General features: G+C 43.4%; 1 protein-coding gene across 1 annotated transcript in view; it reads left to right on the forward strand.

The window, feature by feature from the left end:
* The window catches only part of map2k6 (mitogen-activated protein kinase kinase 6), a 105,476-nt gene extending 81,077 nt beyond the window's left edge, over positions 1–24,399 (forward strand). Inside the window, exons 11-12 of the mRNA XM_052032802.1 lie at positions 12,474–12,519; positions 24,192–24,399. Coding sequence (XP_051888762.1) covers positions 12,474–12,519; positions 24,192–24,269 — 124 coding nt within the window. The 3' untranslated portion in view covers positions 24,270–24,399. The remainder of the gene's footprint in view (positions 1–12,473; positions 12,520–24,191) is intronic.
* Positions 24,400–24,492: the final 93 nt, after the last annotated feature.

A 24,492-nucleotide genomic window follows, 5' to 3' on the forward strand; every position in this document is an offset into this window, starting at 1 on the left:
CATTGGGGGCTTTTAAGAAGGGCTTGGATGGGCACATGAATGAGAGGAAAATGGAGGGATATGGGTGTTCTGTAAGTAGGAGGGATTAACTATGTCGGCACAGCATTGTGGGCCGAAGGGCCTGTTCTCTGCTGTACTGTTCTATGTTCTATGTAAATTGGTCCTTAGAACCCATCTCTTTGATCAAGCTTTGGTCTTCAGCCCTAAAGTTTTGTATCACATTTTGTTTGCTAAGGCTCTGTCAAGTACCCTGAAATGTTTTATTACATTAAAGATATGATATAAAATGCTGTGTTATTGCAACCCACGAGCGAGTACAGTTATGGTCTCTTGAAGCACGGATTCCAAAGCCATCACTCTCTCTCTCAAATTGAAATGTATAGAGGGATTCCCACTATTTTATTGCAGTTCATGCCAGATGATTCCCTCCCAATGAAAATAACAAAGTCTCTGATGGACACACATTGGAAAAAAACTTTTTTAATTATTAAGGAAATTAGTGCTGTTATTTGAACAGCACATCATCATTGCAACAAGGAGCCAATTAAAATGAGCAATTCCAGCAGGGGATTGTACATTATCCGTGGAGGGAAAAGGATTGATGGGCCAAATGGTAGTTTGTGCTTTAAAAAAAACAAGGTGCTGGAAATTTGAAATAAAAACAGAAAATGCTGGAAGCTCCCAGCATGTCTGGAAAGGGAAGCAGAATTAATGTTTCATGTCAAAGACTCCTTCATCAGAACTGCAAAAGAGAGAAAAACAAACTAATTTTAAGTTCTAGGGAAGGTGAAGGGAGGAATGGGCAGGACAAAGGGAATATTTGTGATAGGGTGAGGCCTGGGTTGCCATAGGAATAAGTTGTGGAGGTCCTCTGGTCAAAGCGGACAGTAACGTGTTGCAATACCGTAACCGGAGGACCTTGTTATCATTTCTGCTGCTTCCTGGCAGCCAGCCAGCCAGATTGACAGGTTGCTCATTTACTAGATGGTAAGCTCAACAGCAAGGGCCCTTTGGGACAAATCTGGGTGTTTGGGACGGTTCAGGCCTTGATGGGACAGAACCTGTTCATTGCAATGGAGGATTGTTGCAGACCAAATTATTAACCTTTAACCCCCAACCCTCTCCTATGCATTGTGCTGGTGGGTAAGACCAAAGGGTGTGTGGCTCAGTTTGAAACTGTTTGCCAACCAAGAGTTGGAGTGTAAAGAAAAAAAAATATATACCACTGAGAAAAACAATGTAGATCATGAGAGGAACTGCTTGTGGGTTGTGATAAGGTAGGCTCAAAGTGTAAGGGTTTCATTGGCACCTTTGCCTCATCTTGATACTTAATCTGCCATGTCTTTACACCATCATCCTCGCCCCATGCATTGCACTCTGATCTGTAGTGCCTCTTGGTACAGACAGCAGCAAATGCTAATTGGTGTGAGAGTTAGAACTAGGCCTACAAACCAGGGTGGTATTTTGTGACGTTGCTGGTGAGTTCTGGTCTCAGCAAGCACACACTTCTATTTAGCTGTACTTGCCTGAAGTCCAATATTTTGTTTACAGCAGAAAGCTGATCACACACTTTGGAAAGATGTCAGGTGCATTGCAAAACTGGAGCTACTTCAGTGTTATAGTGAGTGCAGATACAGCTAGCAACCTTTCCTTTTCAATTGTTGGGTAAATACAAAACCCACATAATGTTAAGCACTGAACAATGTAACAACAGTATACATGCTGCTTAATTCCATATTTAAAGAGTTAAAATCATTAGAGAATATTACAGTCTGTATGGGTTTTCTTTAGTTGCCATTTTCAAAATACCACAATGCGTGAATTTTGTGTTAGCCAATCTAAACTACTAAACAGAAACATGACCTTGAATGGCAGTAGATTCAGAGTTCTAATCAATTCCTGACCAACCTACAGGGAAACTTGTTTAAATCCTTGTGAGGAAACAGCCCAACTAAATATGTATTAAATTGCTAAGCGGAAAATTGTGATTTGTAACTTCTCAGACAGTTAAAATGAGCTGGCGCCTAGCAACACTCAAGAACTTCAGTACACCATTCTTAGATAAGCTACATTTGAACTATAGTGACTGCAGGGATGTGAGTTTGAGATTTATGCTGCTGAATACATATTTGTAGAAGGAAAAGTGAAGATATTTAAGGCTCAGCTCAGTTGTAATGCACAGTTCTCAGAATCTGTGATTCACAATTGACTGTGCGGACTAATCTTACGTAGCTGTATGCAATCGGTTAGCAACCCCTTGTGATGTGAGAAGGGTTTTGACATTTTCAAAAACAAAACAACAAGGTTATGAAGACCACATTCTTCCATGCTGCAAGTTACTCATGTGATCTTTTGTGATCATTCTGTAAAACAAATTTCAAAATAATGTGAACTTAAGCTATTCCCAGTGGACACAGTCCAAAGCAAACAGTCCCTCCACCTTTCGCTGGAAAATTAGGTTCTGAAAGTAAAAGTCCCACACAGTTCATTTTCCATAGAAATCTCAAAACACAGATAGACATGGACTAGTGACACAGCCACAACCATACTGAATGTTAAGTCCTGATGGAATGCCAGTGTTTGAAGCAGATCAGGTTGATTTAAAAAAAAGGTGTGAACATGTACACACCCGTCATTAATGAATGTCCCAGTTAAACAATACCTTAGGTTTAAAATTCTCATCACTTTCAAATCATTCCCTGGATTCCCAACTCCCCATCTCTGTATCTCCTCCTGCCGAATAACTCTGGCCCCTGAAATCTCAGCTCTTAAGCATGCCCACATTTGATCATTGTCTTTTTATTTGATTCCACTCATGTGAAGAGCTTTAATTTTATGTTAAAGTTGTAATCTAAATGGAAGCTGTTGTTACTGAATAGACCTACCTATGTACATAGGATAGAATGGAATATTGTGTAAACTGGGATATAGGACGCTGTGGAATTCATAAAGGTTTAGGATCAAGGGCTATTTATTCATTGGAAAAGAGCATACATTCTGATGTACTCAGCTGATGATGATACATTGGTCTTTAAGAGAAAAGGGAATGCATACCAAACAATTCCTGTGGTGTTTTGGCATGCTAATAAATGAAAGTCTTCGGCCTTTGGATTGTACTTCCAGTACTGCAGTGCACACCTTTTATGCTAAACTGCTTCAAGACATTTCCATTGGACTTTCACTCCTGTTTGCCATTGTAGCATCTTGGAAGGAGTTCTGTTGGATGCCAACATGTCTAAAACCTGCGTCACAGCTATCTGATGTAACTGTAGTTAGCTTTGGTTCTGGGTTCATCGTAATACTATTTGGAGTAAGGCTTAATCAAGGCTTGTCTAAGCAACAAACCAAATGCAAGTTCACTACAGGATCTGACCTTAGCTTTAGTGTGGAGTTCTTGAGTCTACTGTGTGCATGATGAACTGCTACCGTGGTACAAAAGGGCAGGATATCTTAAAGTAAAGGAATGATCTCTTGATGGATTCAGCTGACATCTGTTAATGTTAGACAACAGGTATAGGTGCTGGAAATCTAAATGTGGAAAGAAAAGGCTGGAAATATTCATCAGGCCAGGCAGCAAGTGGAGGGGGGGGGGGGGGGGGGGGAGAGAGAGAGAGAGAGAGATAGGACATTGAGCCAAAATCTATCATCAAAACCTTCCGGCTGCTGAGAGGCATCTAACCAATAAGGCTAAGGTGCAGATTGGGCCTTAATGAATACAAGTGGTAGAACAGGATCAGGAAGCTATTCGAGTATATAAAAATTATGAGGGGGGTAGATGGGGTTGATAATAAAAATCTTTTTCCCATGGTGAGTGTGTCTGAGTCAAGAGGACGTAGGTTTAAGGTGAGAGGTTTAGAGGAGATCTAAGGGGAATATTTCACAGATTGTGGTTGGGCTCAGGAATGTGCTGCCTGTAGAGGTGGTGAAGGCAGATACTCTCACAACATTTTAGAAGCACCTGTACCTTCGGGATTCAAGTAAAAATCTAGAAAGCGACAGACCTAATGTGGGTAAATGGGATTAGTGTGGATGGGTACAGCGAGCAGCAGGAACAAAGTGGGCCAAATGGCCTGTTTCTGTACTGTCTGACTGTATGGACCAATCTTTACATTGCAAGTTGATGCTTCAAGTTCAAGTTTTAGGATTATTGTCGTGGGCATACATACTCAGGCTGTAATGCCATGAAAGTTAGCTTTTTGTAGCAGCAGTACGTACGTTAAGCATGACAACATAAATAGCATAAATTTAAGTTAACGTAAATTATACATAACCTACATGATAGAATAAACAAAGATAAACATAACAACATTAGTGCAAGTTGAGAGAAATATAATCCAAGGTAGAATTGTGGTTTTTCAGGTCAGTTTAAGAACCTGATGGCAGTGGGGAAGAACCTTGAGGTGTGGGTCTTCAGGCTTCTGTACCTCCTGCCAGACAGTGGGGGTCCTTAGGGATGGATGTCGCCCTCCTGAGATGTCGCCTCTTGCGGATGTCCTCAGTGGTGGGGAAGGCTGTGCCCATGATGGAACTGGCTGGGTCCACCACTCTCTTTAGCCTCTTGCGTTCCTGTGCATTGGATCTTCCATACCAGGCCATGGTGTTAGCCAGTGGGAATGTTTTCCACCGTACATCTGTAGACATTTGTCAGAGTCTTCAATGACATTGCCAAATTTCCTTAAACTTACTGAGGTTTGAAGTGGTAGAGTCACACAGCAGGAAGGATCCAAGCTCACTCCTGGTTTCCTTGAAGAGTCTGATGGCACCAAGACTTTGACGTTCAAAACACATGGAAAAAGGGAGGGAAGCTGAAATTCCCAGTCTTCCTGACATCGAGGGTAGAGATTGCAAGCAGAATCTGGCTGCAGATCTTATAGCTTAAAAGATCTGGTGTCAAAGGTTACAGAAATGATAGTCATAGGCCAGGTGGCATGACTTCGAGCTCAGCTGAACATCAGCAAGGAATCAGGACGTCAAAAAGAACAAGACATTTATTAATAACAAAAAAAGCCCAATGGAGCCAAACCTGCCCTAAAATGTCTGCTGATTGCATCTTGTACCAACAAACATCCCTTCCTGACTGGTTTAGTCGTGTGCATTTACCCCGTCACTTTTTAAAGTGTTCCTGTAAAACAGCAGGTGATCTTATCAGGATTTAATGGGAAGTTTTACAATGGGATGATATATCACAAGACTGTAAACAAGATACTGTTGAGCTGTTCAAAGAACTGGAAGAAAGTAACGCCATAAATAATCCAAAGAACAACTGCTCTTGAATCAAGATTAAACTCAAAGGTTTGTTCATGTGGTGTGGAATGTTTTAAGTGTATTGTGCTGAGTGATAGGTATGTTATTCACAGCTTTGGCATAAATTAAGATGCACAGCTGTGATTTACAAACTGAGGAGCTGCCTACAGATGAGAGGCATGGTCAAGTTGAACCTGCGTAGGTGGGGTGGAGGGTGCTGTAGTTACAAAGACAGATGTTTGATATAGTGTTAATAATTAAGTTAATAATTGGAGCGTAGAATGGGGGAAGATAAAGCAAATATCTTTGAAGTGGGGTGCAATAACAACAGTACTGGGACCTCTGCTCAGAAATGTTGAAGAGTAAGACCACAAGAAACTACAAAGAGCTTTCAACGCAGTCCAGTCCGTCGTGCAAACCAAACTCCCCTCCCCTCCATCCACACTTCCCGCTGCCTCGGGAAAGCAGCTAACATAATCAAGGACCCCTCTCACCTCTGTCATTCTCTCTTTTCCCCTCTCCCATTGGGCAGAAGATACCAAAGCCTGAGAACGTGAACCACCAGGCTCAAGGACAGCTTCTAATCCACTGTTATCAGACTCTTGAACAGACCTCTCAAACGTTAAAAGGTGACCTCTTGATCTCCCAGTCTACCTCATCGTGGCCCTTGCATTTTATCTGCTACCTGCACTACACTTTCTCTGTAACTGCAACACTATGTTCTGCATTCTGTTTTCTTTATACCACCTTGATGTAATTATGTGTGGCAAAATCTGTCTGGAGGTCATGCAAAACAAAGGCTTTTTCATTGTATCTCGGTACATGTGAGAATAATAAACCAACACAAAACCAATACCAAATATTAGAAATGTGAAGTGATTTTCTTTTATTCATTTCTGAGCATAGCTGGCAAGGAGAGCATTTCTTACCCATTCTTACTTGTCTTTGAAGTGAATGATTTGCCAGTCATTTCAAAGGGCTGTTAAAGGTCTGGGATCACGTGAAGTATTGAGGTATTGGTTTATTATTGTCACTTGTACCGAGGTACAGTGAAAAACTTGTCTTACATACCGTTCGTACAGGTCAATTCATTACACAGTGCAGATACCTTGAGTTAGTACAGAGTGCATTGACGTAGTACAGGTAAAAACAATAACAATACAGAATAAGGTGTCACAGCTACAGGGAAGTGCATTGCAGGTAGACAATAAGGTGCAAGGTCAAGCAAGGTAGGTTGTGAGGTCAAGAGTCCACCTCATTGTATAAGGGAGGGCAAATTTCCTTCCTGAAAGGATAATCCATATTAGGAAAATCCTGTAGTTTTACTGTTACTATTACCAAAGCCAGTTGTTGTTTTTATCCCAGGACGAATTTGAATTTGAATTCACTGGCAGAAGCAAACAGAATGACTTTTGAAACCAGTGCACAGTACCTGTACATCACTGTACAGAGATTCTTTGACAATACCACTCACCCATTGGCTAATTAGACACTGCTGTTAGCAAATGGAAGTTTAATTCAAAGATGATCAACAGTTGCAGATTTAACATGATAAACCATTGCTTCCAGCTAAACTGCAAAGTTCCAATCAAAATGTATGACTCATTGTGTTGTGATATTTCTAACCCCAGTGAAGAATGTGACTGATAAGCAGTGCATAACTTGCAGCTAATGAAGGGTACCAGTTGCATCAAAACATAATAATTTGGAAGTTCATACCCGCGGTTGAGAAAATATGCTTTAGATGCAAGAGAGATTTGGTAATCCTACTAAAGAGATTTTGTCAGAGATTTTATCCTGTATGTAATTGGCCAGAGTTAATGAAAGTGAAGGTGACTGGATTGTAGATCAGATGGCTATCCAAACCTATTAGATCCTGCCTGATTAGTTAGTGTAAGATCTGGCGTGGATGTAGGAGATGAGTTGCTGGACTAGTATACAAAGGCCTGATCCAGAGAGATGGATTCGAATCCCACCTTGGCAGCTTAGAAATTTAAATTCAAGTAAGTAATTAAATAAGGAGTTTAAAAGGAATGTCACCACAAAATGAAAAGAGTGGATTAGTGTAAAAATCCATCCAACTCAACTAACGTCCTTCAGAGTAGGAAATCTTCCATCTCTACCCAATCTGGCTGTGTGCGATTCTGGACTCACGAACTTGTTTGCCTGTGGTTCAGGGTAAATAATGGATGTATTAAATAGCTGGCCTTGTCTGTGACATCCATATTCCCATGAGCAAATAAATAAGAAAACAGCTCCCCACCTGCCCTTGGTTACTTGGGAATTTCTGATGTTCCCTATGGCCCACTTGGCAGCAAAGTGGAGCATTACTGCCATACAGCTGCATTACGGGAAAAAAAAGTGCTGGAACCTGCAGAGAAATGCCAGCAGTTCCATGCCAGGCTGCCTGAGTTTCCTGCTCATGTCAGGGGATTTGCGTCTGCCACACGTTTGTGGATTTGTGAATTGGAGGGGATCCTGCGGGTGCGGTGTTGCTACACAGCTGCAGTCCATCTTCTCCTGGGTGGCGGGTATGGTGCTGCTCTCGAGGAAGACTTGGCAAGTTGCTGCAATACATTTCGTAAATGGTGCATGCTGTGATTGTCATTTCAACATCTTGTGTCTGGCTGCTACAACACATCGTCTGAGAATCAGGGCTGGAGAATAAGGGAGCAGGTTGGAACAATACGCCTTTTTTTTCTTGTTTTCCTTCTGCCTCACTCCATGTCCTCGTATGGTAAAGAGGGAGGCCACTTCAGCCCATCCATTCTATGCTGGCTCACAGAGAAATCCCAATCTCTAGGGGCAATTTACAGTGGCCAATTAACCTACCAACCTTCCATGTCTTAACTTCAGGTAGAGTCATAGTAAAGAAGGCAAATGCAATGTTAGCATTCATTTCAAGAGAACTAGAACATAAAAGCAAGGATCTAGTGCTGAGGCTTTGTAAGGTGTTGGTCAGACGACATTTGGAGTATCATGAGCAATTTTGGGCCCTGTGTTTAAGGAAAGATGTGCTGGCCCTGGAGAGGGTCCATAGGATGTTCCCAGGAATGAAAGGCTTAACCTATGAGGAGCATTTGATGTCTCTGGGCCTGTACTCGATGGAGTTCGGAAGGATGAGGGGGGATCTCATTGAAACCTACCGGATACTGAAAGGCCTGGATAGAGTCAACGTGGAGGTGAATGTTTCCATTGCTAGGAGAGTCTAGGATCCGAGGGCACAGCCTTGGAATAAAGGTACGTCCCTTTAAAACTGAGATGAGGAATTTCTTCAGCCAGAGGGTGGTGAATCTGCGGAATTTTTTGCCACAGAGGGCTGTGGAGGTCAAGTCATTGGGTGTATTTAAAGTGGAGATTGATAGGTTCTTGATTGGTAAAGGGGGTTGAGAGTTACGGGGAGAATGGGGTTGAACCAAAAAAAACAGCCGTGATTCGATGGGCTGAATGGCCTAATTCTGCTCCTTTCTCGTATGGTGTTTGGGATATGGGAGGAAATTGAAGTATCTGGTGGGAAACCCACGCAGTCACAGGAAGAATGTGCAAACTTCACGCAGACAGCATCAGAGGTTGGATTGAAACCAGGTTGCTGGAGTTATGGGGCAGCAGCTCTCCTATAGCTGTACCACTGTATTAGCCATCACACCCTCCCCACCCGCCCCTAAATAATGTTGGATATGTCTAGGATATTGGTTTAAAGAATATAACCTCACTGTCAGGTAGAGGGCATTGTTTAGTCTTTCCACTGCAGAGAAGATGTTGCTAATTTAACTTAAGTGCTGGTGAGGTTACGTTGTTTGACAACATCAAGGCAATCCTGCAGAAATTCACTCTCTTTTAGATGCATGAGGTGCACAATGCAGTAGCATGTGCATTTCTTGAATCTTGTTCCACTGAAGTCAATAGAATGAACTTCAATCAATAAAATAAAGTTCAGAAGTGGAGCACAAGATGTGTATGTTACTGCCTTGGGATTCTGGTAACTGGAAATCTAATTCATTAATAGGTGATTGGCAAAATCTGAGGCAAAATGCTTTGTCAGTAGTTGTCAGTAGGAGGTTTCTAGCTATCTAATTTACCCTTTTGAACCGGGAATATTCAATGTTCCAATTCTCCAGGTCACGAAGAACAATTACTTTGGTGTTATTTCCACTTGCGGTTTTCGAAGTGCAGGCGTTGCTGAAGTAGGAATGCTTTTTCTGATTCATGGAAGTCTGAGACTGTTTTCATGAATGACTATTTCATTTTGAACTGCAGTTTGCTAGAAAGAGATCACAGGTGAGCGGTGCAGGATGTGCGTTGTGTGCACATCCTCGCCTGCCAGTAGCTTGACGGGTGCAGGGAAGGAAATGTTTTATGGCATTGTACTTCAGTCTCCCACCCCACCCCCATTCAAACCAGAAGCCTTTTCATCTTTGTCCGTGCAATCCTTTACTTAAATTTGGGCAGGCAATGAGGTCAGATTGTTTCCTGACTAAAACAGTAAATGTTTAAAGATATTGAATCTAAAAGTCATGCAACTATGATTTAAAAAAAAATACATAAATCAAGTCGTGGCTGGTGACTGAAAGTCTTTGACCATTTTTAGTATCTGTCCTTGTTTTAGCTCGAAGAGGATGTGCATCGCTCAACGTTGTGCCTCAAGTAAAATCTCCTGCTGAAAGACCTCAGGCTGTTTAACAACCAAACTGCTATACTTCCACCATAATCTTTCTTGTTACGTTCTCTTGTCCTTATCCCCTACGGGCAGGCACCTCACTATACCCACTCACATCAGTGACTATGGTAATGGGAAATGCTGGGTTCATTATTTTCTCCTTTGCACTTTAGCCTCTTCTTCGTGTTCATCTCCTCCTTCCTTCTCTGTTCATGGCTTGTTGTCTTTGATCATCCAGTCGAACCATTTAGATTTCTTTTTTTTTCCCTCTTGCAGTCTGGCAGAGAGTTGATTCTTCATCTTAATCTGAGGATAATTTGTATCCCTGTGTGATTTTCAAACACTGCAAATGAGGACATTCCTGGCAAAATGCACAGTGTGAAAGAAAGGAATTTGACTAAATTGAATAATTCTGCCTTTGAGTTGAAGTTGGCTTTGCAAGAATAGGAGCTATTCAGAATGACATACTCATTGTGTTTTGAAAATCAAAGAACTATAAACGCTGGAAATCTGACGTAAAACACTGGGAACAGTCAGCAGGTCAGGCAGCATCTGTGGAAGGGGAATTAGACTTAACGTCTCAGGTTGAACAAGAAAAGTTGAAAGTTGCACTGGAGTTGGAGGAGGGATGGATGGGACAAAGAGAATACCTGTGATAGGGCGAGCCCAGCGCTGCCGTGGGGATGCACTGTTTCTGACATCACCTGGTCGATAGATTAACGAGGGCACTTGGAGAGAGGGAAAACAAACAACTGGTCATGTTAAAGCTGTGACATGGAGCTCAGATAAATTGCAAAGAACTGAAGCGAACTGGAGAATGTTGGAAAAGACCAACCCATCAGGCAGTGTTATTCATTATGTTTTTGGTTTAACTGAAAGCATGGACAAACCACCTCTGGGTAACTGGCTTTTTGCTCCTGGGGGAATCTGCTTTCTCTGGGAGCTGAGCTGCAAGAATACTGGCTTTCTGGTTTATATCAGGGTATGATTCAAACTTTGCAGATGTGACGCAGCTTGTAAGTGTGGTGAACGGTGAAGAATGGTTCAAGAGAACATGGACAGACACCTCATGATGAAATCCATGCAGTGGGCAGCATGGTAGCGTAGTGGTTAGCGTAACGCTATTACAGCGCCAGTGATCGAGGTTCAATTCCCGCAGCTGTCTCCCGGTGACTGTGTAGGTTTCCTACGGGTACTCTGGTTTCCTCCCACGTTCCAAAGGTGTGTGGGTTAGCAGGTTAAAATGGGTGTAATTGGGTGGCGCAGGCTCATTGGGCCAGAAGGGCCTGTCGCTGTGCTTGCATAAATAAAGTTTAACATTTTAAGAGTGTGAGGTGATAGATTTGGCTGGAACTAATGAGGAATACGATACAACTAAGTGATATTTTAAAAGGGGACAATGACACAGAAGGGGAGGGGGGATGTGTTTCCCAAATCTTTGAAGGTGAAAGGACAGGTGACCAAAGCTGTTCATTAAACACAGTGAATCCTGGGCTTCACGAACGGAGACATGGAACACTAGACACCAGTTTGGCTGGAGGGGTGTCGTTTCTCTGGCTATCCAACCTCAGCGAGTGTGTAAAGCCTTTGCAGGGACTTCAGAAGTGAGTTGGTGAGGCGGTTCTAGGAAGGCGTCAGCAGGAGTGGTTCTCTTTGGAGCAGGGAAAGATGAGAGGTGACTTGGTAGAGACATTTAAAGTGATGAAATGTTCAGATGGAGCACCTAAAGGGAAATGCTGGTAACGGGGCCAGGTGATATTTAAAAGATGAAGTGAGGATAAATGACTTTTACTAAACAGATGGTTTGGGTTTGGAATGTACTTCCTGCTCGGGTAGTGGAAGTGAATTTGGTAGAAAATCTGCAATGAGAATTAGATTAAAAATTTTAAGGAGAAGAAATTGCAACAGTGTGGACAAAGGAATGGGACCACACTTGAGAGGGCAGGAGGATGAGAGGTGACTTGATAGAGATGTACAAGATGATAAGAGGCGTAGATCAAGTGGACAGTCAGAGACTTTTTCCCAGTGCGACAATGGCTAACACAACGGGACATAATTTTAAGGTGATTGGAGGATGTCAGGGGTAAGCTTTTTACACAGAGTGGTGGGTGCGTGGAACAAACTGCCGGCAGAGATTGTGGGAGCAGATACATTAGGAACATTTAAGAAACTCTTGGATAGACACATGAATGATAGAGAAATGGAGGGCTATGTGGGAGGGAAGGGTTAGATAGATCTTAGAGCAGGATAAAATTCTGCACAACATTGTGGGCCGAAGGGCCTGTACTGTGCTGTAATGTTTTATGTTCTGTGTTCAGGCACAGGTCACCCTGTCTAATGGCTTGGTAGTCTTCACTCCTGCCAGTCATTGAGTCAGCCTGAGTGCAGCACAAGCCCAGAACGTCTGCCCAAGACTAGTGGCAGCTCCTAAAGCTCAGACCTGGCTACCAATCCTGTGGTGATTCAGGATTTGACACCTATTGATCAATAGGGAGCCCAATCCCAGTCACGACAAGTGACGGACGTGTAACACAGCACTTCACTAACTATGATGTCTGTATTTCCATTGCAGCTTGAAGAAGAACTCCAAAGACAGACCAACGTACTCAGAGCTTATGGTAAGGACGTGTTGACTAATTCTTACAAACATAAATTGGATTTGCTATACTGAGGACTGACTGCTATGTTGGGGTTCTAGTGATTTCATTTAGCAGACTGATTGAGAGTGACAAAGCTATCATATTTTCAGTTAAACTGAAACATTAACTCTCTTTCCCTTTTCACGTCTGCTGCCTGACCTGATGTCATACAGTGTTGTTACTCTCACCACTTGCGACTGGTACGTTTATGGATTTTTCAGGGTGTACCTTGGGTGAGAAAAGTGAGCCTTTCTAAATGCTATTGGACAGATTATCCTTTGTTAAACATATGTTGTGTGAATCAGCAGTACCGTTTCCTTCTGGTGGTGAAATCAGCCCCATTTGAACTATGGCGTAGTTTCATGTGGCTGTAGCTGGAAAAACTGCAGACAACCTGAACCTACCCTGGTTGGTTCACTTTCCCATTGCTCTGTGTGTGGCTTTCAATGGAATGAATCTTCCAAAGAAATCACAGAGATATCACTCAAGGTTTACTGGTTTTAGGCCCATTTTATACCCAGTTTGGCTTTCAATCAGGTGGACACCATGGCCAAGAAAGCTCACCAGCATCTCTACTTCCTCAGGAGGCTAAAGAAATTTGCCATGTCCCTGGTGACCCTCAGTAATTTTTATAGATGCTTCATAGAAAGCATTCTATCTGGATGCATCACAGCTTGGTATGGCAACTCTTCTGCTCGACACCACAAGAGATTGCAGAGTTGTGGACACAGCTCAGCGCATCTCGTAAACCAGCCTCCCCTCCGCAGACTCTGTCTATACTTCTCGCTGTCTTGGTAAAGCAGCCAGCATTATCAAAGACCCCGCCCACCCCGGACATTCTCTCTTCTCCCCCCTCCCATTGGGCAGAAGATACAAAAGCCTGAAAGCACGTACCACCAGGCTCAAGGACAGCTTCTATCCTGCTGTTATAAGACTATTGAATAATCCCCTTGTATGATAAGATGGACTCCTGACCTCACAATCTACCTTGTTATGGCCTTGCACCTTATTGTCTGCCTGCACTGCACTTTCTCTGTGACTAACATTTTATTCTGCATTCTGTTACTGTTTTCCCTTGTACTACCTCAGTGCACTGATATGATGAAATGATCTGTATGGATGGCATGCAAAACAAAGTTTTTCACTGTACCTTGGTACATGTGACAATAATAAACCAATGTACCAATTAATTTACCAATATGGGGGGTTGATTAAATTCCGGAGAGGCAGTGCCCACCATATTGATGTGACAGCTAATGAGGCAGCAGGCACCCACTCCAAGACACTGCCTCCTCTCTGTATCCAAGTATTGGAGGAAGGGGGTGCTTTTTTTTTGAGTAGTGATATTGAGCTCCCCTGAACATCTCTGGCACTGCTCCAGCAGCATTCAGGAGGTCCGGGTCTATGGTATTGGTTTTGGTTTATTATTGTCACTTGTACTGAGGTACAGTGAAAAACTTGTCTTGCATACCGATCGTACAGGTCAATTCATTACACAGTGCAGTTACATTAAGTTAATACAGAGTGCATTGAGGTAGTACAGGTAAAAACAATAACAGTACAGGGTAAAGTGTCACAGCAACAGAGAAAGTGCAGTGCAGGTAGACAATAAGGTGCAAGGTCACAAGGTAGATCATATGGTCAGAGTCTATCTCATCGTATAAGGGAACCGTTCAATAGTCTTACCACAGCGGGATAGAAGCTGTCCTTAAGCCCGGTGGTATGTGCCCTCAGGCTCCTGTTAGTTTGGTTGGGCTATGGCTATGCCTGATTAGTTAGTATAAGATCTGTGGGTGTAGGAGATGAGTTGTTGGACTATTATCCAGAGGCCTGGACTCCCCAGATCCAGAGATGTGGGTTTGAATCCCACCATGGCAGCTGGGAAATTTAAATTCAAGTAAGTAAGTAAGTAAACACAGAGTTTAAAAGGAGAGTCACCAGCAGCAATGAAACAGGGAGAACAAGCAAACATCACACCGACAGCACCCGAGGTTAGGATTGAACCCAAGTCTCTGGCATATTTGGAGTATTATATACAGTTCTGGTCGCCACACTACAGGAATGATGTGGTAGCAATAGAGAGAGTGCAGAAGAGATTCACCAAGATGTTGCCTTGAATGGAGGGCTGTAGTTAAAAAGAGAGATTGGTCAGGCTGGGTTTGTTCTCACTGGAACAAAGGAGGCTGAAGGGTGACCTTCTAGAGAATTCTAAAATTGTGAGGAGCAAGGATAGGGTAGATAGTCAGAATCTTTTTCCCAGGACAGTCGATAACTAGAGGGCACAGATGTAAGGTGAGGGGAGAAATTAAAAGGAGATCTGAGGGGTATCATCTTGCACAGAGAGTAGTGAATATCTGTAACAAGCTGCTGGAGTAGGTGGTAGAGACAGGTACTTGGATAGGAAAGGTGTAGAGTGATTTGTGTAGGTAGACTTCAAGGTCGGCATGGACAAGGTGAGCGGAAAGGTCCTGTTTCTGTGCTATATGTTTCTATGATTCCATGAACTGTTAATTAACTGAAGTTTCAATAGATTTATAAATTGAAATATTACTTTCCTAACCATGTGTATTATTCAGTGAATATATTACTGAGTTTCTTTGATTTTTAAAATAAAAATCCCAGCCATCCTGCAATTAAATGGGGAGATCATGTCCGCAGAGAGATGCTGTGTTTGAGAATATAGTGCTGTAGCTCTCTTGACCAGAAAAAGATTGCAACAGATGTCCCAGGTGATAGGAAAAGCAAGCATACCATTTCATTTCAAAGAACACTGCATGCTTTGAGGAGAGTATCATTTTTCAAATGTGTTGACGTGTGGTCTCAAAGTGCAGTGGGAAAGTAAATGCTAGAGACTGTCTTGATTTGAGATTACGATCCCAGTGCTGCTTGACACAAGAGCCAGACTTTGCCACTGGCATATCGCAGAACCTGTTCAATTTGGGTAGTGTGGATTCTGGTCATACTGCATCAGACTGGTCCATCTCAATAATTTATAATATGTTTAAGTTTATATAATTACATAATAGAGCAACACAAAATAAATTTAACAATAATGTTTTCTTTTATTTTGCTGCAAATATCTCCTCAAATGATTTGTTAAAATTACCTGTTGTTTGTAATTAAGACCATCCCTGCTTCAGGGTTATTCAGGGAATAGAAATTCACCCTTACAGAATTCAATAATCACTACCCAAAAATTTGAGATATGTAATAAAGTTCGATCTCACGGAATTTATATTTAAAAAGTAAATAAATACAAAATTTATTTGTTTTTCAACTCTCATTTCTTGATGCATGTGCAGATAATGCGGCTTTACATTAAGGACCGTTCTCTAGGAACGCAAACCACCATAATGCAGGGTTTGCCTGTACATGTTTGTAATTATTGTGATGATTGGGTCTGAATAAAGTTGATTCTCATACTTGGCTCAGGTTTTAATTTTATACCCCAAATGGGTGAAGGGTGTGGCCACTGAAACCAACTTCTTAGCTGGAGGAGCTTTCATTGGAAAGGAGTTTCTCCCTGCCTCCATCCTCTTCAGCAGTAGATGGGTGGGACTTGCAGTGGTGACCTATTCTGCCGTACACAGGACTGTTTGTTGTCTTTTCAAGCTTTGTCAGGTCATTTAGAATCATAATCATAGAGTAATACAGCACAGAAATAGGCCCTTCGGCCCAACTCATCCATGCTGACCATGGTGCCTACCAGACTGGTTCCATTTGCCTGTATCTGGCCTATATCCCTCTAAACTCCTCCTATCCATGTACTTATCCAAATGTCTTTTGAATGTTTTGACTGTACATGCCTCAACCACTTCCTCTGGCGGCTCATTCCATACATGCACCATCCTCTGCATTGAAGAAGTTGTCCCCTCAGGTCCCTTTTAAATCTTTCACCTCTCACCTTAAACCTATGCCCTCTGGTTTTTACTTCCCCTTCCCTGGGAAAAAAGACCTTGTGCGATCACCCTATCTATGCCCCTATCTGTTTCTTTAGTTTATAGGGTGGGTGAGGTTGTGGTGAAGTAACCAGCTATGCATCGATCCTGAGGCTGTGTTTAAGTTGAGGAGGGTTGGTTGTTTTAAAGTGGGAGCGAGTTTACCAATTATAAGGTATGCCAGCTGCTATTGATCCTGACGTGATTTGACGACGATCAGATTTTCCCAGATGGAGTAATCCAGCGGGATCTTGACTGCAGATTATAGTGAATGGGATATTGAACATCATGCTCCCTGAACACAAGGTCTGGTGGGCTGATGTAGTTTGTGGGGATGAGATTGGAACAGGTCTTGCCTGTGTTTTCAGGTCAGATGATTAAAATTGGGTTGCTGCATTTCTTGTGAGTTATCATTCTCTTTAAGCACGAAATACCCTCTGTTGTTTCACGGAGTGCAGACTCAGTATTCAGACCTCAGACCTCCTGGTATTTGGCTTTCCTCCAGCCCATGTAAACACTAATAATCTCTGAGTCCCACTTACTAAGGTGGTGTATGCCTGGTACCATTCACACCCTCAGCGATCCCAGGCAGTTACTAACATTGGCCAAATGGCACTGACTGCATTTCATGTTCTCTATAGAACTCTGGTTAGGCCTCATTTAGAGTATTACGTGCAATTCTGGTCACCTCACCAAAGGAAGGATGTCGAGGCTTTAGAGAGGGTGCAGAGGAGGTTTACTAGGATGCTGCCTGGATTAGAGGGCATGTGCTATCAGGAGAGGCTGAACAAACTTGGGCTCTTTTCTCTGGAGCGGCGAAGGCTGAGGGGTGATCTGTTGGAAGTGTATAAAATTATGAGGGGCATAGATAGGCTGGACAAGCAATATCTTTTTCCCATTATTGAGCAATCCAATACCAGAGGGCATGCATTTAAGGTGAGAAGGGGTAGGTTCAGAACAGACGTGAGGGGTACGTTTTTTACTGAGAGAGTGATGGATGCCTGGAATGTGTTGCCTGATAGGATGGTGGAGGCAAATTCATTGGGGGCTTTTAAGAGGGGCTTGGATGGCCACATGAATGAGAGGAAAATAGAGGGATATGGGATTTCTGTAGGTAGAAGGGATTAGCTATGTTGGCACAACACTGTGGGCCGAAGGGCCTGTTCTGTGCTCTACTGTACCATGTTCTATGGTGCTGCATAAACCATATTAAACCTGCTGACTATTCTAAAACAGTTCAAACGTCACTTCTACCATACAGGCATGAATGAGAGTGCAGTTTTAAACATTCCTGATGTGAAAATTGCTTGTTCTGTTGACACCTTAAAGAACAACTTTTTCTCCTGGGGGATGGAGTAATATTTTATTCCCTTTAGAAAAATGTACCCCTGTGGAGTTAATGATTACCTTTTAGTAAGTTGGCATTTACTGGACAGCTTCAGAAATGGCCTCTCACCATTTAATGTATTAGTTCCTTTCACACTTGTTGGTCCTCACATTTCTTGTGTTGGGGGGAAAAGGGCTTTGTTTTCATCATGTCAGATGCCAGAAAAGCAGAAAGACTTGTGACTTGATGGTGAGACATCTCTGTACCTGCTACCTGTCCAAGCTTGCAAATGCCATGCGGTAGTTGGGAAACCTGGGAACAGTTGAATCTTCAGGTAGCAGATTAAATTGTGCTCCACTGCTGGATACCCAGTGTGGTGGCTGGTGACTGCTGTTGACTACGTTACACTGGCCATTGTGAACTGGAGACAAGTCTCACTGACTCAGCCACACTCACTGGACCACTAATGATATACCAATTACCTACCAATTTGGGTTAATCAAACATCTTAACCTTCAGGGGATTAACTAGGCCACACAATGGCACATTGGGTAGAGCCACTGCCTTACAGTGCCAGACACCCATGCTCAATCCTGACCTCACGTGCTGTCTGTGTGGAGTTTGCACGTTCTCCCTGTGACCCTGTGGTTTTCTGCCAGGTGCTCTGGTTTCTTTCCACATCCTAAAGATGTGAGGGTTGGTAGGTTATTTGGCCACTGTAAATTGCTCCTAGTGAGTGATAAAATCTGGGGGGAGTTGTTGAGAACGTGAGGAGAATAAAATAAAAATGGCATTGAAGTAGGATGGGTGGTTGGTGAATGGCACGGACTCAATGGGCTGAAGGGCCTGTTTCCATGCTGTATCTCTCTGTGACTCTATGAGTTTACAGACCTTTTGGTGGATTTCCTATCTCCCACTGGCCTTGAACTTTATCTCATCCAAAACATGCTGCTCACATCCTAACTAGCACCATTCCATTCCACCACTGCCCACAGGCTTGTTGACTATCCTGCCTCCTGGAGTGCAAAGGCCTCAAATTCTGACTATTCATGAACAAGTCCTTCCTTGGCTTTGCCCCACCCCTCATTTCTCTGTAGCCTCCTGCAAGTCTCTGATTTCCCACCGTTGACGGCCAGCTGTGGTCTGTGCCAGAAGTCCTCGCTCTAACCTCCTCCTCCCCTCCTTAAGATGCTTTTTTATAACATGAAATAAAAACAGAATTTTTGGAAACAGGAGGTCAGGCAGTTTCTGCGGTGAGACAAATAGACTCAAGTATTCAGCATCAGAACATTCATCAGCAGGTCTGATGATCCAGCTCATCTATAAATTCGCCGATGACACCGCCGCTGTTCGCAGAATCTCAGATGGCGACGAGGAGGCGTACAGGAGTGAGATAGATTGGCTGGTTGAGTGGTGTCACAACAACAACAACCTCACACTCAATGTCAGCAAGACCAAGGAACTGATTACGTACTTTAGGCAGGGGAAGTCGGGAGAACACACACCAGTCTTCATTGAGGGGTCAGCGGTGGAAAGGGTGAGCAGCTTCAAGTTCCTGGGCATCAACATCTCAGAGGATCTATCCTGGGCCCAACACATTGACGCAATCATGAAGAAGGCACATCAGCGGCTCGACTTCATGAGGAGTTTGAGGAGATTTGGTATGTCACGAGAGACTCTTGCAAATTTCTACAGATGTATGGTGGAGAGCATTCTGCCTGGTATGGAGGCTCCAATGTGCAGGATCGAAAGAGGCTGCAGAGGGTCGTAGACTCAGCCAGCTCCATCACGGGCACAACCCTCCCCGCCATCAAGGACATCTTCAAGAGGTGGTGCCTCAAGAAGGCGGCATCCGTCATTAAGGACTCTCATTATCCCTCACATGCCCTCTTCACGCTACTACCGTTGGGGAGGTGGTACAGGAGCCTGAAGACCCACACTCAACGTTTCAGGAACAGCTTCTTCCCCTCAGCCATCAGATTGCTGAACAGTCCATGAACACTACCTTGTTATTCCTCTTTTGCACTATTTATTTATTTTTGTAACTTACAGTAATTTTTATATCTTTATGTCTTGCACTGTACTGCTGCCACAAAACAACGATTTCACGGCATATGACAGTGATAATAAACCTGATTCTGATTCAGTTCTGAAATAAAGGTCTTTGACTTGATACATTAACTGTCCACAGATGCTGCCTGACCTGCTGAGTATTTTCAGCATTTTCTGTTTTTAATTCAGAGATTCAAAATCTTCAGTTATTTTGTGTCTGTTCTCCTTGAAACCTATCTCTGGCCAAGCTCTCTTCACCTGTCTCAGTATCTCTTCAAGTGCCCCTGAGCTAAATTCTGTTTGGTTGCATGCCTATGGACCGCCTTGGGTTATCCTTCCTACTGTTTGTGTCCCAATGGAAAAGCAGCTGACGTGCCCTTAAGCTCCCCATTTGTGAAAGTGTTGGGGGAGCTCATGGTTTGACCTCAGGTGACTAATTTGCTGAATCACAGCATAATTCAAATCAGCATAGCAGTAATTTATGGGGCAGTCACTGGACCTTAATATAGGAGAGCAACCTCACAGCTCCCTGTGTGTTTGAGACTGGAGAGCATGTCTGAGGGAGTTTTGCATCAGGGCAGTTGGAGCTTACTGAGAGAAAAAAATAATGGAAATAAATCTTGCACAGCGTACTTTAATATATCTCAAAGGTTAGTCATGGAAAAAAAGATCTTGACTTCCAATTAAGCAGACCTGGAAGCCTTGAATCCCTGATGCTTTTACGTCACTGACAGCGTAAATCACTAGGAAATGGTTTTGTTTTGGGTTAGGATTACAGTCTTGTGAAATGATGCGAGCTGCTTGAAGAGGTCATTTATATTGTTAGTTTGAAGTTGTACCATTAGAATGTTGGCTCCACAGGCTGCCTGTAATTGAAGTGTTGAAACTGAACTTGGGTTTGACAGGATTCTGAATAAACACAGCCTCATTATTGATGCAAAAGTAGAGTTTCTGAGCAAGCACTGTAGACTTGGCTGAAAATTCTTTTCAGACAGAAATTCCTTTAAGGAAATCAAATCCAGTTTCCGTCTTCATTTTTTGATATCAAGGTAGTATATTTCCAGATGTGCATTGCAGACAATGCAAAATGGGTTCACCCTCCCCACATTTAAGCTTCCTCATTTAAACTTGTGTCTGGGATTGACCTTGAACTTGTACTTGTGATTTTTATTGTTTTTACCTGGAATGGGAGGACTGTTCTACATAAGAGAGCAGCAGAGGGAGTTCAGGCAAAACAGATTAATACAAGGAGTAGAAGGTAACATCAGGATAGGCCTGATAACGTTAGTGGAAGGACTGCACTGTATCCTGTTCTCTGGAGTGACAGTATTTGAACTGACAGCCTTCTGCAAGGAACATCATGGAAACCAGCCTCCCTTCCATGGATTCTGTCTACACTTCTCATAAAGCAACCAACATAATCAAAGAGCCAATCCACCCTGGACATTCTCTCCACCCCCCCCCCCCCCCCCCCCCAATCAGGCAAAAGATACAAAAGCCTGAAAGCACGTACCACCAGGCTCAAAGACAGCTTCTACCCTGCTGTTTTAAGACTATTGAATGGTCCCCCAGTATGATAAGATGGACTCTAGACCTCACAATCTACCTCGTTATGGCCTTTCACCTTATTGTTATTGGTTTATTATTGTCACTTGTACTGAGGTACAGTGAAAAACTTGTCTTGCATAATGATCATACAGGTCAATTCATTTCACAGTGCAGTTACATTGGGTTAGTACAGAGTGCATTGATGAAGTACAGGTAAAAGCAATAACAGTACAGAGTAAAGTGTCACAGCTACAGAGAAAGTGCAGTGCAATAAGGTGCAAGGTCACAACAAGGTAGATCGTGAGGTCATAGTCCATCTCATCGTATAAGGGAACCATTCAATTGTCTTATCACAGTGGGATAGAAGCTGTCGTTAAGTCTGGTGGTAAGTGCCCTCAGGCTCCTGTATCTTCTACCTGCCTGCACTGCACTTTCTCTGTAATTGTAACACTTATGCTGTATTCTGTTAATTATTTTCCCTTGTACTACCTCAATGCACTGTGTAATGAATTGATCTGTATGGATGGTATGAAAGACAAGATTTTCACTGTAACTCAATACAAGTCACAATAATAAACCAATTCTGAGTCTGTTCTCATAGCTGACAGTGTGCTGAACGAGGCAAGTCAGGTAGAGATGGTGTAGGGTGCATCATTTAACAAATAGTGCCTGATTTGACCACCGCCACTCTCTGCCCGTCCCCTTAATAGAATGCTGGTCTTCCCTGACTTTTTTCCCCTTCTACTCCACCCCCACTCTGACCGCTTATGTCCAATGTTCCTTTCTTCTCTGTCAATCCACTAAGTGACTAATTAGCTCCAAAGCCCAGTCTTGGGAAGGAAACTTCAAGCAAGACATCTTCACGTACAACAATGTGTAGTGCCTGTCCTGTTGAACCTGATGTTTTTGGAGGTAGGGGTTCTATGATGAAACTGGCCATCTGTGTCCTGCTACCATTCTAATCTGATGCACCAAGTAATCCAGTGCACTAACTGATTATTTTCAGCAGTTGTGTGGTTTTTGTCCAGGTTTCTATGTGAATCAGGAAAATATTTGAAAGGGAGGAATAAACTTGAAAGAGACAACTTGTCTTTTACTATATGGCATTCATTTCCTCAGTTAAAATGGAAAAATATTGGCTCCTATGCATTAAACTGGTTAACTTGCCTGTGTTAGGTTTTGTCTTCAGAAAAAGAATGCTCACTTTTTTGCATCAGTTAGCAAGGTGGTAATGATCAAATAGTTCACCTTTCTGATGATTATCTGCCTCTGTCTCAGAAGACCAGGGGATCAAGACATTCCCAGAGATTTGAGAAGAAAATTAGAGAAACAAAGAGCTGGAGATGCTGGAATCTAGATGAAATATCTTCCCCTCCCCACCCCTTTCTGCCTTTCACAGGGACTGCTCTCTCCGCGACTCCCTCCCCACCCATCCCGCTCCCACCCCAATGTTCCACAGATGTATACCTGCCCCTACGCTACCTCCATCAGCTCATCCCACCCAAACAGTCCTTTCGGGTGAGACAGAGATTCACCTGCACCTCCCTTAATATCATCTACTGCACTCGGTGCTCCAAGTGTGGCCTCCTCTACATTGGCGAGACCAAACGCAGACTAGGTTACTGTTTCGTAGAACACCCGCGCTCTGTCCGTAAACGTGATCTGCATCTCCCCATTGCCAGTCACTTCAACTCCCCCTCCCACTCCATCACAAACGTGTCAGTCCTCGGCCTCCTCCACTGCCAGGAGAAGTCCAAACGCAAACCGGAGGAACGGCTCCTCATTTTCTGTCTTGGGACCTTCCAGCCTAATGGCATGAACATCGAATTTTCCCACTTTAAGTAACCCCCACCCCCTTCCCCCCACCCCACCATGCCTCTTCTTTACTTCCCTTTCCTAGCCTATCTCTCTTATTTCTCCTCACCTATTTCTTTATTTTTCCTCTCCTCCTCTTCACCACCCCCCCCCCCCCCTGATGGAGCGCTTGCCTCCGTACCTTTGACCCATCCCCCCAGTGGATCTGCTCTCCCCTCCTCCCCTGCATCTGCCTATCACGATCTCTTGCCTGCTTCTACCTACCACCACCTTGTGCCCACCTTGCCTCCCCTCTTCTGTCCACCTATCACTACCCTGCTTTTCTCCCTATATGTTGGGCTTCCCCTTTTCCTATCTTCAGTCCTGAAGAAGGGTCCTGACCCGAAACGTCGACCATCTGTTTTCCTCCAAAGATGCTGCCTGAGCTGCTGAGTTCCTCCAGCATCTTGTTGTTTATTCATCTGAGAAGAAAGTTATACTCCAATGCAGTGCAGAAGGTGTGCTGCACTATGAGAAGACTTTTAGATTAAACGTTAACTTGGGGGCCTGTCTCGAGATCTGTGGAACAACATGAAGAATAAGGCAATATCTATTCTGGCCAGTGTTTGTCCCTGGATAACCATCAGCAAGTTGGGCTGTTGACCATTATCACCATATATACTGTTTGTAGGAGCTTGCTCTTTGCAAATTGGTTGCTGTTTCCTGGGTTATAACTGGCTATCCTTTAGAAGTTGTTCATTTGAATGTAAGCCACTTTGGAATAACTCTGAGGGCGTGAAGGGTTCTATATAAATGCAAGTCAGCTTAATTTGCTATGATTGATCAGGACATTGATAGACTGACAGTGAATCTGTGTCCCCCGGGTTAGAATTTTAGGTGTACTGTATGAATGAAACTGTTCCTCATTAGCAATTGAAAGTTGGTCAGACCGTTCCTTGAATTCTAACCTTTCTGCTTTCTGTTTACTGCAGCAACACCCCTTCTTCACACTACACGAATCCAAAGAAACAGACGTGGCCTCTTTCGTGAAGCTTATTTTGGGAGACTGACAGATTCCCAGACAGTGTGACGGCTGTTGCGATTGGTCCACCTACACGTTCTACTTTGGGATGAAATTGCAGGATATTTTCTGCCACGGTCGATCTTGGAAATATGTCAACAGTAGCAGAAGTAACTCCAGTCACCGGCAAGGACAGCATGGGGTTGGTGTGGGGTGGGGGTGAGGGGGGGGTGGTTGGGTGGACATTGGCGTAGGGTAAAGGAAAATTATTA

Source organism: Pristis pectinata, chromosome 18 (genome assembly GCF_009764475.1).
Source record: "Pristis pectinata isolate sPriPec2 chromosome 18, sPriPec2.1.pri, whole genome shotgun sequence".
Classification (NCBI taxonomy): domain Eukaryota; kingdom Metazoa; phylum Chordata; class Chondrichthyes; order Rhinopristiformes; family Pristidae; genus Pristis; species Pristis pectinata.